We start from the raw sequence: 15,000 nt of genomic DNA on the forward strand, positions 1-15,000 counted from the left end.
GCTGGATTGATTGAACTTTATTGATTTCTGCTCTTTAAGAGGCTTTGGTGAAAAATTCTGAATTGTTACACACAAATGCATCCATTCTGTTAAGTGTAAAGTTTACTCCAGTATTAGCAGATGTCAGAATCCTGCCAATGGGTGTACTTCTGTGGTTTTTTTTGCCTCCAAGTTGATCAAAATTAGATGTCTTTGTACTTTAACCTGATTTGCAAGGATGTAAAAGAATGTATTTTGTCTACTGTTGTCATTGGTGTTGAATTACAATGATGTCTGCAGACGTCTTTGTTACCTCCACCAGCGAAGGTGGACGGAGGTTATGTTTTCACCTCTGTCTGTCTCTGTCTGTCATTTTGTCTGTGAACAGGATATCTCAATACGTTGTGGACGGATTTGGAGGAAATTTGGTGGACAGGTTGGGTGTGCGACAAGAATTTATTCGATTTTGGTGAATACTGATCAGAAAAATTTTTAATGCGATTCCTCACCATTGAGTGATCAGACCAAAAACGATATATTGCATGATATCTCAAGAAGTTGAGGATAGATTATGATGAAACTTGGTCGATGAGTTGAGTAGGTGACAAGACCAATCAGATTAGATTTTGTTTAAAGTCCGGATGCAGATACAGCCTATCGGTGGACTATAAAATGTGAATTGTTCAGCCTGGTGGAGGTATGCACTCTACCGAGTGCTGTGCTACTCTGTGCCTCTTTTTCGAGAGAGAGTGAGAGTATGAGATTTGTCAGGATTGAAAGATTATATTGCATGATTGACCAGCTTGTGATTTTGTCAAGGTCTGAAGAAAGGGAAGAGCCTGCTGCCTGCCTGTATGAAGGATGAGGGATGTCATGGCAGAAGGTGGTCATCAGCAACGAGATAGATTTCCCAGTGAGTCAGAGAGATCATTGATGAAGATCAGGACAAGGACTCGGCTCAGAACACTGCCTTGGGGCACTCCAGCCTTGCATCCGAGAGTGTTACGGAAGGTGGCAGAATAGATGAGCGTGATATTAGTGGATAGCTTTAAGAACTAATTGGAGTTGGGAGAAGTACTGGAGGATTGGAGAGTAGGAAATGTCACACTTTTATTTAAGAAAGGTCCCAGAGAAGAATTGCAGAAATATATATATATATATATATATATATATATATATATATATATATATATATATATTATAAACGCACCAAGCGATTGTTACTATTTTACCTCGAACTCATTAATACTAAATCTTCACAACAATTTGGTTATAGATTCCATGACAATTGAGCATTAAATTTCAAAGAGTTCCTTGAGAATTCTGGCGACAGTCTTTGCGCTACAACAGCCGACACAACCGAGGTGTCACTGTCAGAGTTCACACAGTCAGTAGCGGGTGTGTCCACCGTTGGCGTCGCGCAGAGCGGTGCATCTCCGGCGCATGGACATCACCAGATTATCGATGGTGGCCTGAGGGATGTTTTCCCATTCCTCCTGGAGAGCCACACGGAGCTGGCGGACGTTCTCTGGGACTGCGTAACGTTGTCGTACGCGTCGATCAAGAACGTCCCAAAGGTGCTCGAAGGGCGACATGTTGGGAGAATATGGAGGCCAGTCGAGGACATCAATGTCCTCCTCACCGAGGAAGTCCATGCAGATCCTGGCAACATGGGGGCGAGCATTGTCGTGCTGAAACGTCACATGGTGAAGGCGCACAAACGGCACGAGGATGGGTCTGAGTATCTCGTCCCTGTACCGCTGCCCGTTCAAGTTGCCTTCAATGAAATGAAGCCGAGTGCACTCTCCATGGCATATGCCTGCCCACACCATAACACTGGCACCACCGTGTGACACCCGACGAAGGACATTGGCGTCAGTGTAGCGCTCCCCAGCCCGACGCCAGACGCGGAGTCCGCCATCAGCCCGATACAGCTGGAACCGCGACTCATCGGTGAACAGCACTCTCCTCTTGTGCGAGGGTCCAGCGCAAGTGAACATTGGCCCAGTTCAGTCGGGTCTGACGCCGGACTGCAGTGAGGTTGAGTCCCCAGTGTGGTCGGCGGGCTCGGAGGTTGACCTCCCTCAAGCGGTTACGCACCGTCTGGGCTGAAATGCGCCTGTTATGCAGCCCGACAGTCTCATCGGCAGTCCTCGTGGCCGGTCGGAGTCGATCCCGGAGATGTTGCAGCCTCGTGACGATCCTGACCGGCGGTGGTCACACGTGGTCGCCAGGCATGTGGGCGGTTCACGGTGCTTCCAGTCTCTCTGAGCCGTGTTCTCAGGTGGCTAATGGTGGAGTGGTGGACATTGAAGTGTGCTGCAACGGCCCGTACTGACGTCCCAGCATTCAGCATACCAATGGCGCGCTCCTTCAAGATTTGTGACATCTGTGGCATGTTGACATTTGGCACCAGTCCACATTTTGGGGAGGCCTTTTATAGGGCAAGCTATAGGGAGTGTTTGTGTCCTGGTCATGCTCACTGACCATCACTCTGTCAAGTCCCATGGTGCTCATGGGAAGGATTACTCAACGTGTGAGTCCACACACTCAGAGTGGTCAATTCCAATGGGAACATCTGTCTTGAGCAAAACAAAGGAACCATTGCTCAAACATATCATCGGTTTGACCATTTTCCCATAATGGCAATCTTGACTTAGATATTTAGGTTGGTGCGTTTATATTTTTGTTCAGTATATATGTATGTATGTATATATATATATATATATATATATATATATATATATATATATATATATATATATATATATATATATATATATATATATATATATATATATATATATATATATATATATATATATATATTGTTGCAGTTCTCGGAACCGCATGCATACAACAGATAGTGTCCCAAGACAGTTATTCCATTATTATACGTGTAGATAGTCCCCTTCGTTTTGTTTAGCGCGACAACAAGGGAGTGCATTGCAATGATCTAATAGCTCGGGTTGCTTCAATCATTTTTTTCCGTCATTTCATCCCTACTCTTCTTCTTTTCTGATTATTCCTAAGGTAAATCAGCCACGTGTGCCTTCGCTGTAAGGTGGGGCCTTGTGGAGATCAGCGCGTGCAGCGCCGCGGTGAGGCATCTGCTGCACAGAGATCCTCGTTCCTGGGCGAGCCCTAAACCCGGCGTGTGCAGCGAGTCGTGTGCTTGGCAGTGCGGGGTTGTCGACTCGAGCTTCCGATGGTCTGGGGAGGATTGCCGGTTGCATTAAAAAGGCATACGAATGAGTGTCTCTTAAGAGGCTGCACGAATGGTGTTTTTCACAGCACGGGAAACACAGCCAGCATGACGCCCACGCTACACGAAATGCGTACGGAGGCCGATAAAGCCGACTCTGCGCCATGTTGGGCGGGATACGAGTTTGCGGGTAGAAGCGGCTTGTTCCTTTTCAACCCCAATATCTGACACATATTGGTGTTCACCCCGTGCACACGCTAGCGGAGTCGAGTGAATGTGAGCGCTGGCCACGTGCGTAATGGCCGAACCGCACGCTACGTATGGAATGTGCTCGAAAGCAGACACGTACGCTGCTGTTGAAACTTGCATGGATTTATCCATGGCGATGTACCTTCGGTCCTCGCTGGCAGCAGTGGATTCTGCACGGATGATGAACGTCTTGTCGTCTCTACGACCAGCGAAGCTGCGATCGAACCGAGGAATGTACAATGCGAGCCAAGTTGGCGCGCATGGAGCGAGCGTGTTGATCGGCACTGGTCGGGCGCCCAAGCGGGCAAGCGGGACCCTCGACCGGTCACCCGGGCATGGCCCGGGGTTTTTGCAGGACGATTCGCGTGCCAATTTCGGTGTGGGCGATTCATGTCATGTCGTGGGGTCGGAGAAAAATATGTTCGTTGTCTGGGATTGCCTTGCCGGAAACAAAGTGAGGCGGTTTCCGGCCCAAGCTGGCGGGCCACATCAGGGGTCGGGGCCAATCGGAGTGCCCGATTCAGGTGATGACGTTACGATTCGGGGTGGCCCCTCCCCCCGAGGTGCAAATCCTATAAAGGTCGGAGAAGTCCCTCCGTCTCTCTCTTGCTTTTTGAGTTTCTCCGCCTCTCTCTCGCCTCGCCTCGCCTCACCTCGTCGACACCGCCACGACCCGCCTCCTGCTGCCCGGACTCCGCCTCCTCATCTCCGCCCACACGACGTCGACTTGTCTGCCGAAGTAAGACTGCAGAAGATCGTTATTGTTCTTAATTTCGAGTTAAGTCTGCTCTGTGTCCCCTTTTGTGAGTTCCCTGTTTATTTGCTGCATCACACCTCTCTCCCCTATCTCTGCACAACACACCCCAATAAATCTTCACTGTGCCACATATCTTTCCTTGCCCACTGTTAATAAATTATCAGTACCGCCGGTACTCCAGGGGCCTCCGTCTGGCCATCCCCAGGCAGGTGCCTGGCCCATCCCCATCTCCTTGAGATGTTGATCAACCTGCTGCAATAACAAGGCACGTGGTCGGCCCATTGGCCTCCTCCTGTCACAAGACTCCCTCGCTGAGAGAATCTAGTGAGCAGGATCAGCGTCAGGAAAACGAGCCACATGGCCATACAGCTGCAGCTGATGCTCACGGACTATGTAGGTCACAAATCTCATTTGAGTCTCTCAGCAACTGCTCATTGGACACAAAGTCAAACCAGCGATAGCCAAGGATTCTCCGAAGAATCCTGGTACCAAAGGAATTAAGTCTCCATCTCAGAACCCTGGTCAGAGTCCGTCTCACATCCATAGAGCAAGACTGGAAGCATGAAGGGCCTGAAGACTCAGACTTTCATCCTCCTGCACAGGTACCTGGAAGCATTGGGGATAATGGGCTACGTAATGTGAGGGCATGATGGGCCGGACGGCCTTCTCCTGTGTCAAACTTTCTTGTGTTTCCTTTTACTTGTCTGCAGAGAGCTTTCAAGTCTCCTGGGCACAGTTGCAATTCACATGCAAAACAAAGAGCAGATTTCCAGTTTGGTTCATGGAAGGAAAGACCATTATTGATGTAGTAGGTTCTGGTGAGACGATCAGGCAGGGCATTGAAGTGAGTCAAGCTGAAGACCACCAAGTTGAAGTGGTAGTTTGAGAGCTGGGAAGATACCAGGTGACAATATTAGCACTTCAAGAAACTGGTTTGGAAATATGATTTACTAAGCATAGGAGAAAATGCAACTCTGACAGCTGGCTAACAATTTCCTGGAAAACAGGGAGTTGCCACAGTATTGATTGTCCCAGCCATTGTAATATGGAAGGTATGAGATGAGCAATGGAAAGCCTGGGGTTCCAGACTGATCAGGGTTGCATTCAAGAGAGGCATAATGGGCTCTGACCACCTCCACATACTGTGCTGTACTCTGCTATCCATGCCAGCCTATCACCAGTAAACTATGCTCTGTGTCTTATTGTGTCAACCCCTCCAACAAGGTCGGAGACGGTGGACATTGAAATGAGCTCTGACCGACTGATTGTCCGATCATCTGTCCATGCATGTACTTTTGTGTACGTGATATTTCATAAAACGTTGAACATTTAGCTTTCATATTGCAGATATCTATTCCTCATGACATTATCTCAACCTGATTAGATCATGGCGGTGATTGGCTGAATTCTGTTGCTATGGTAACCATCTCAGTAACTTGGCTTAATTTTGCGATATTTCACAAATTGTTCAAGTTTTCGCTTTCATATTACATCGATCTATTTCTCATGCCACCCAAAAGATGAGGGACCTACAGTATCAGCTACTTGCTTAATACTAGCAGGGGTACCTGGCATTGCCTGGTGCTGTTGTAATCCTGTATATTGGCAAAAAAAAATTTCCCAATTTTTATCTTGCCAAAACGAAGTTTTTGCAAGATATGTTAGTCAGCTTGTATGTTTTTTTTTTTGTTTGTCTGTAATCACGTATAAAAAATTCTGCAGAGCACAGTTATCATTGGAAATTTTTGTAACTTTGCATATCAGAGGCCTATAGAGGTCCCTTTCAGTGCATAAAATTTTGAAGGTCAAGGTCAAAGGTCAAGTTCACTTTGTCGCAAATCAGGGGAGTCGACGAAACCCTTTATTTTTTTGAGTAATTTTGATCGGATCGTCTTCAAACTTCATGGGAATATAGTTCATGGTCTGGCGCTCAGCTGATTAATTTTTGGTGGCGATTGGCCTTGACTTTCATGGTTAGCGCCTCAGGTCAAACATATTTGACCCCAAGGTCAAATTTTCAAGTTTTAGGAACCATATCGTGTAGTACCTCTAATTGAACAACTCAATGAGTGCTTTCTAGATATGTCAAGCTTGAGACATCACGACGTCATTTGGTGACGTTATGAGGCAAATGCATATTTTTCATGGTTACTCTAGAACGATTCTCATCGGAATCTCTCGTAGGCAGATATTCCTCAAGGAGTCGCTCCTGGTGGAAAGCAGCTCTGTTCACCTCAGTGTGACCTTAAGGAAGTCACACGTGGTCACCTTTTGGCAAGATATGGGTCACCCTGCGGGTGACATTGGTTTATTTTTTTGTTGTTGGGGGCCTAAAACACTGCCCTTTTCTATTTTTTGTGGGGGGCTTAAAAAACAGGAATGGGGTTGGGAATCATTTAATATTACCTTTCACATCGCTGCAAAGGCTGAGGCACGATAATTTTTTTTTTTATTCCACCTTTTCTTTTTCGAAATTTTCAACTTTTGCTTTGCTGAAAACTCTCCGGCACTCACTGATGGACCTCTGAAAATTTGACAAAGATCCGTTTGGCTGTCTCTCACAAAAATGATGACAGACAGACACACAAATGGCTCTCTTATGGTATAGATTGTGTAATTTCACCACCCCTCCCCCACCCTTTCATTAAAATAGTTCTCTCCTCTCTCCTCTCTACTCTCTCCTCTCTCCTCTTTCCTCTCTCGATTATTTTACCATCAGCCCCTTTTTTTCTTTATCTTTTTTGCCCACAACACATCACTTGAGAGTCTTATGTCATGAGTGAAGGGAATGGTGTAAATGGGAGCATAGTTATGAAAATGTTGGGGTGGCCTTTATGGAGGAAACAAATGCACTTTTGCAGGTACCTGTGCACCAGCAGCACACCACCACAATCAACAACTTGTACACAGCCCTTGTGGGCAGCTATCTCGACCATTTCCTCCCCACGACTGGCAGCCCACCGGGACCGTTTCCCATTTGCAGCTTGACATCCTCCCCACCATCAGCGAGGTTAGTCCAACACATCACTGGTGCCAAACCAAGTCTGTACAAAAAAAGAGACCCCAATGTTTTGTCCACAGTACAATACAGCTTTTTTGAAAAATATACTTCATCTGTGGTTACACCATTGGGAAAGACACAAAAAAGCAAGCATTAATTTCATACCTTGGATGTTTTAAATTGCTTTATTTGGCTTGTTTTCTCATTTTACTTTATCGGTTGTGCCTGGACCACTTTAATTGGTCCCCATGTGTGCTAGTCTACATACCGTAGTTGACTCCAAATGCAACTTCTCAAAGCAAGTTGGGGAAGAGGATAAAATACAATTTGTAAAAAAATGTTGCCGTCCAAAATACATTTGGGGGTGGGGTGTTTGAATTTGAAAAGACCAGCATGTGTGGGGAAATATCCAACAAGTTTGAATTGAATTGGCAATGAGCAAATTTCACCCACTGACTCTTTCATCCCAAATCGAATCCCCCAACCCAGGTCTGTTTCCTTTTTGCATTCATTCATCAGTTCAAACGCCTTTACAAGCCTACTCAAAAGGCCGAGCGGGCACCAAACTCCTGCAGTTCAAGATCCAGCCGCACATCAGATCTGGCACTCAGAGCTATTCCTGCAAGTAAGTGCCTTGAAATTACGAACGTCACTGGAATTACTTTGTTCTGCCCGGTGGCGGCATTCATTAGATTTTCATATTTTTAAAGAATATCAGTCATTTCATCGGTCATAGAATTTTCAATAAAATAATAGTTTGTCCGTATTATACCACATCACACCAATTGTGATGCAGGAATGAGCAGAATCCCAATGATTATGGCATGGCTTTGTTTTGACACCAGAAGGGTTCCTATGCGACAGTATGTGACTGGAAATGACTTGTGAGTCGGCTATACTGTATAAACTGCAACATGCTGAGGCTAGATGTCCTGTGGCTTGAGAAAGCTTGTGGACCACAAGCAAAAACTTACCTGCTGCTACCTCAGCTCTTTCCTGTTTGGTTTCAAAATTGGTGGAGTACTTTAATTGCTTTTGTTGGTTGGCTGTGCCATATATTATATACAGTGGGGAGAACAAGTATTTGATACACTGCCGATTTTGCAGGTTTCCCCACTTACAAAGCACGTAGAGGTCTGTAATTTTTATCATAGGTACACTTCAACTGTGAAAGACGGAATCTAAAACAAAAATCCTGAAAATCACATTGTATGATTTTTAAATAATTAATTTGCATTTTATTGCATGAAATAAGTATTTGATCACCTACCAACCAGTAAGAATTCTGGCTCTCACAGACCTGTTAGTTTTGTCTTTAAGAAGCCCTCCCATTCTCCACTCTTTACCTGTATTAACTGCATCTGTTTGAACTTGTTATCTGCATAAAAGACAGCTGTCCACACTCAATCAATCAGACTCCAACCTCTCCACAATGGGCAAGACCAGAGAGCTGTCTAAGGACATTAGGGACAAAATTGTAGACTTGCACAAGGCTGGGATGGGCTACAGGACAATAGGCAAGCAGCTTGGTGAGAAGGCAACAACTGTTGGCGCAATTATTAGAAAATGGAAGAACTTCAAGATAACAGTCGAACTCCCTCGGTCTGGGGCTCCATGCAAGATCTCACCTCGTGAAGCCTCAATGATCATGAGAAAGGTGAGGGATCAGCCCAGAACTACACGACAGGACCTGGTCAATGACCTGAAGAGAGCTGGGACCACAGTATCAAAGAAAACCATAAGTAACACACTACGCCGTCATGGATTAAAATCCTGCAGCGCACGCAAGGTCCCTCTGCTCAAGCCAGCTCATGTCCAGACCCGTCTGAAGTTTGCCAATGACCATCTGGATGATCCAGAGGAATGGGAGAAGGTCATGTGGTCTGATGAGACCAAAATAGAGCTTTTTGGTTTAAACTCCACTCGCCGTGTTTGGAGGAAGAAGAAGGATGAGTAAAACCCCAAGAACACCATCCCAACCGTGAAGCATGGAGGTGGAAACATCATTATTTGGGGATGCTTTTCTGCAAAGGGGACAGGCCGACTGCACCATATTGAGGAGAGGATGGATGGGGCCATGTATCGCGAGATCTTGGACAACAACCTCCTTCCCTCAACAAGAGCATTGAAGATGGGGCGTGGCTGGGTCTTCCAGCATGACATCGACCCAAAACACACAGCCAAGGCAACGAAGGAGTGGCTCCGTAAGAAGCATCTCAAGGTCCTGGGGTTGCCGAGCCAGTCTTCAGACCTGAACCCAATAGAAAATCTTTGGAGGGAGCTGAAAGTCTGTGTTGCCCAGTGACAGCCCTGAAACCTGAAGGATCTGGAGAAGATCTGTATGGAGGAGTGGGCCAAAATCCCTGCTGCAGTCTGTGCAAACCTGGTTAAGAACTACAGGAAACATCTGATCTCTGTAATTGCAAACAAAGGTTTCTGCACCAAATATTTAGTTCTGTTTTTCTGATGTATCAAATACTTATTTCATGCAATATAATGCAAATTAATTATTTAAAAATCATACAATGTGATTTTCAAGCCTGGTGTTGGCTTAGTGGTTAGGGTGGCAGCTTGGGATCCCAGGATCCTGAGTTCAAGCCCCGTTGGCTGCTGAATTAACACCAGGGGGTTGACTCAGCCTGTCATCCATCTGAGGTCGGCGAAGTATGCCCCGGTTAGAATAGGTGTACCATATCCCTGTGTGTCGTAAGAGGCGACCAGGGTTGGCGTCAGGAAGGGCATCCGGCCATAAAAAAAAAACATTGCCTCAAGATAAAGCCTAACCCCTGCACAGCAGGGAAAAATGGCTGTAAAAACGGTCATACAATGTGATTTTCAGGATTTTTGTTTTAGATTTCGTCTTTCACAGTTGAAGTGTACCTATGATAAAAATTAGACCTCTACGTGCTTTGTAAGTGGGAAAACCTGCAAAATCGGCAGTGTATCAAATACTTGTTCTCTCCACTGTATATGTATATTTCTTTTTTCTTTTTGTATAATGAAGAAGACGCTTCCAACCAAAAGTAAAAAAAACTAGATCGACTCCACTAATTTGAGCAAAAAATCAAGAGTCGACCTGGTCTCAGGTGACGTTTCACCAGCTTCTCAGCTGGCTTCCTCAAGCACAATAGAACAAAGTCTCTAAAAATAGACAAAGAACTAAATATAGATCAAACAAAGTCTGTTATATTATTTATTTCCCATGATGCCAAGCAGTGGCAGATGCACATGTGCTGATAATTATCCACCACTACGCTGTTGTTTTTCTAATTTCACCGTCTGTTGTGCCTGAGGAAGCCGGCTTTGAAGGTGGTGAAACGTCGCCTGAGACCGGGTCTGCTCTTCATTTTTTGCTCAAATTAGCAGAGTCGATCTAGTTTTTTACTTTTGGTTGGAAGCGCCGCCTTCTTCTTTAAAAATGTGAAATTCCAACCGCTCCAATCTTCTACAAACTATAACAGATGCTTACGGAGTGCAAACCTGGAAGCTTTGCCGCAGTTTGATCGAATCTCAACTGCCAAACCTTATTCAATATATATATATATATATATATATATATATATATATATATATATATATATATATATATATATGTGTATATATATATATATATGTATATATATATATATATGTATATATATATGTATATATATATGTATATATATGTATATGTATATATATGTGTATATATATATATATATATATATATATATATATATGTATATATATGTATATATATGTATATATATGTATATATGTATATATGTATATATATATATATATATATATATATATATATATATATGTATATATATACAGTAGACTAGGCGTAAGTTGGCAGCGTGTAACTCGTCACTTCGCCTAAGTCGGCAGCATCAAAAAGTCCCGAATTTATCTCATGTTAAATCCCTTTGAATAAAGGGTCATCCCTCTCTAAGTCGTCACTTCGTCTAAGTCGTCAGATGTTGTCCGTTCCCGCGTAATGGAAACTCAAGTAAATTACCACTCCTAACTCGTCACACGGAACTGCTGCCTCGTGAGAAGCCCGATTTCATGGAATCGTGATGCTCGCTCATTGGTTTACACCGCCAGTGATAGGCTATTTATAACTGCGTACACACGTTGATCGCACTGCAGGCAGGACAATGGCGACTTAGCGTAAGCTTACAACTAAAACCTACCAAGAAAAATACGACATTATCCAGTTTTGCGAGGCAAACCCACTGATGAAGAAAACAGCCATAGCTGAGAAGTTGGACATCAAACGGCAGACATTGAACGATATCTTGAAGAATAAGGGCAAGATATTTGGACAAGTGGAGAAGATCGCAAGGCCGGTGGTAAGTGTGAAATGTGTGTCGTATGAAGATGTCGATGACGCACTCATCATCTGGTTTCGGTAAATGTCGGCTCAGCCAAATATTCGGTTGGACGGTGAAATGTTGCTGCTGAAGGCACGTAAATCCGCTGCGGACCTCGGGCATGATGATGCCGAGACCTTGCCGATGCACTGGATAGACAGATTCAAAGTGAGGTGGGGAATCGGCAAGGTCAAGAAATGTGGCGAATCAGGCAGCGTGGATTCGGCAGTGGTGCACGACTGGAAGGATGGCAAATTGAAAGACATCTTGGAAAGGTAATCAGCCTCGGGACGTGTACAATGCCGATGAGACTGGGCTTTTCTGGCAGATGCTGCCAGAAAAGTCTCTGGGGTTTGTTGGTCAATCCCATCATGGTAATAAGAAGGCGAAGTTGTTGTCTTACAGTTGTTCATTATCTTTACTTTTGATAAAGTGATTCATGATTTCCATCTTTGCTTGATCACTTTCCAACTCACCAATGAACCCCCACCTATGCCCCGAGGATTGTGTTTTCCTTTTGGTGCAATAGCCAGCTCTCACACATACGTGTCCAGGCCACGCGCGACTTCATCCTTCACCCCACAGTCATCATGAATGTTCGCATACGCGCAAGTCGTGACATTTCTAAGTCGTCACTTTTTTCTCGGTCCCGATGGTGACGACTTACGCCGAGTCTACTATATATATATATATATATATATATATATATATATATATATATATATATATATATATATATATATATATATATATATATATATGTGTATATATATATATATATATATATATATATATATATATGTCAGGTCAGGTATGGGAGCATGTGCCAGAACAGCACGTCGCTGCGTCCACTTTCCGCCGGTACTCCAGGGGCCTCCGTCTGGCCATCCCCCAGGCAGATGCCAGGCCCATCCCCATCTCCTTGAGATGATGGTCAACCTGTTGCAACCATGAGGCACGTGGTCGACCCACTGGCCTCCTCCACTCATGAGACTCCCTCGCTGAGAGAATCTGGTGAGCAGGATCAGAGTCAGGAAAACGAGCCACATGTCCATACAGCCGCAACTGACGCTCACGGACTATGCAGGTAACAAATCTCATCCGAGTCTCTCTCAGCAACCGCTCCTTGGACACAAAATCCGACCAGCGATAGCCAAGGATTCTTCGAAGAGACCTGGTACCAAAGGAATTAAGTCTCCGTCTCAGATCCTTGGTCAGAGTCCAAGTCTCGCACCCATAGAGCCAGACTGGAAGTACCAAGGACCTGAAGACTCGGACTTTCGTCCTCCCGCACAGGTACCGGCAGCGCCACACCCCATGATCCAGTGAATCCATGACTCCCCAGGCCCGACCCAGACGTCTATTGACCTCTGACTCGCAGCCAGCAGAGACATGAATATCACTGCCAAGGTAAGTGAATGTCTCCACGACCTCAACATCCTCACCACAAACAGACACAGACAGGACAGCAGCATCCAAGATGTCACCGAAAGCCTGGATCTTAGTTTTGACCCAAGAAACCCGTTATCCCAACGGCTCCGACTCCTCATTCAGCACCTCGAGGGCCCCCAAGAGGATGTCTAAAGTCTCCACAAAGATGACTGCATCATCTGCAAAGTCAAGGTCCGAGATCTTGACATTCCCAAATGACGCACCACAACTTGATCTCTCCGACATCCTCCCTAGAATCCAGTCCATACAAGTGCTGAAAAGTGTGGGGGCAAGTACACATCCCTGACGAACTCCAGTAACAACTGGAAATAAGTCAGAGATGGTACCACCACACTTCACAGCACTCTCAGTACCAGAGTAGAGTTCAGACATCAGATCGAGCAGTTTTGGTGGCACCCCACGAAGACCAAGAATCCTCCAGAGGACATCCCGATTCACTGAATCGAACGCTTTACAGAGATCAACATAGGCTGCAAGCAGCCCCTGCCGAAACTCTCGTCTGCGTTCGGTGAGGACACGAAGTGCAAGGATACGGTCAATCGTTGACCTCTTTGGTGTAAAGCCTGACTGCTCTGGACGCTGGTGCTCAAGCAGATGGTGGCGAACCCTATCGAGAATTATCCGAGCAAAGACCTTGCCCGGCACTGAGAGCAGCGTCACCCCTCGGTAGTTGTTGCAGTCTTGGCGATCACCCTTCCCTTTCCAGAGAGGGACAACAAGGCCCCTCTTCCAGTCAGTTGGGATGATGCCTGTGTTCCAGGCAGAGCACAAAACTGCATGCAACGACACGAGTGCAGCATTTCCACCAGCCTTGAGAAGTTCGGCATGGATGCCACAGATCCCTGGAGCTTTGCCCCGTTTCAACTGGTTCACCGCAGCCCGTGTTTCCACAAGCGTAGGTGGACCACAGTTGATTCGAGGGTCAGCAACAGGGATTGTAACACCCTTGACGTCCAACTCGACAGTTGGGGGATCAGCCTGGTACAACCGCTCAAAGTAACCGGCCCAGCGGGCCTTCACTTCAGACTCCTCTGTCAAGAGCCTACCACTCTCTGCTTGAACTATTGTGCTCCGAGGGATGGGCTTGGATGAACGTAATGCGCAAATTCCCCTGTAAGCGGGACGAGAATCACCTGTCCACAGGTGATGCTCTACCCCCTCACAGATTCCTCGCACATAGGCCTCCTTGTCCACCCTCAGTGCACGTACAGTTTTACGCCTCAGCTCTCTGAACAGCTCAGCTCTGCCATTCAGCCTGGCCCTGCGACTCTGGTCAATGGTATCCAGTGTCCCTTGAGAGACAAAATTCTTCTTTGCCCTGCGGTGAGCTCCAAGGCATCCACCGGCAACATCAAGGACGGTGGTCTTGAAGGCACTCCACAACTCTTCAGGACCCCCCAAAGCACCCAGACCCCCCAAGTGTCCACTCAGCCTGTTCGCAAACTCCTCAGCTACTCTCTCATCCCTGAGCTTGGCAACATCCAGCCTCGGCTGGGATGGTACCATTCTCCAGGATTTAAGGTGCAGCTTTAGAGTTGCTACAACAAGCCTGTGGTCAGTATTGAGGAACTGAGCACTCCGGTAGACCCTGCAGTTCTGGATCATCCTCCAACGACCGTCAATGAGGACATGGTCAATCTCCTTTGCCACACCGCCAGCGTTGGAATACCAAGTCCAGCGATGAGCTTGTGGACGCTGAAACCATGAACCAGCCACCCTAAGTCCATGACTTCTTGCAAAGTCAAGGAACTTAGTGCTATTCTGGTTCATAGTTCCTGACCCATGGGGACCAACACACACCTCATAACCATCCCTATCAGTTCCAGTCGATGCATTGAAATCCCCCAAGACTAGAAGTGTATCTCGTCTGGGGCACTGATCAACCACAGACTCGAGTGTGGCGTAGAATGCATCCTTCACGGTGAGATCACTCGCCTCAGTCGGAGCATAAACAGAGACCAGGGAAATGACACCTAAGGAGTGACGAATCCTTAAT

General features: G+C 46.0%; 1 protein-coding gene across 4 annotated transcripts in view; it reads left to right on the forward strand.

Annotated features, from left to right (window-relative positions):
* Positions 1–15,000, forward strand: part of SMPD4 (sphingomyelin phosphodiesterase 4) — a 91,588-nt gene that overhangs the window by 24,315 nt on the left and 52,273 nt on the right. For all 4 annotated transcript variants that reach the window (XM_085859714.1, XM_085859712.1, XM_085859711.1 and 1 more), the window contains 2 exons: positions 7,052–7,200; positions 7,681–7,816. In XM_085859714.1, coding sequence (XP_085715840.1) covers positions 7,052–7,200; positions 7,681–7,816 — 285 coding nt within the window. The remainder of the gene's footprint in view (positions 1–7,051; positions 7,201–7,680; positions 7,817–15,000) is intronic.

Source organism: Eptatretus burgeri, chromosome 16 (genome assembly GCF_056783735.1).
Source record: "Eptatretus burgeri isolate ZD-2024b chromosome 16, Ebu_testis_v1, whole genome shotgun sequence".
In the NCBI taxonomy this organism is placed as follows: Eukaryota; Metazoa; Chordata; class Myxini; order Myxiniformes; family Myxinidae; genus Eptatretus; species Eptatretus burgeri.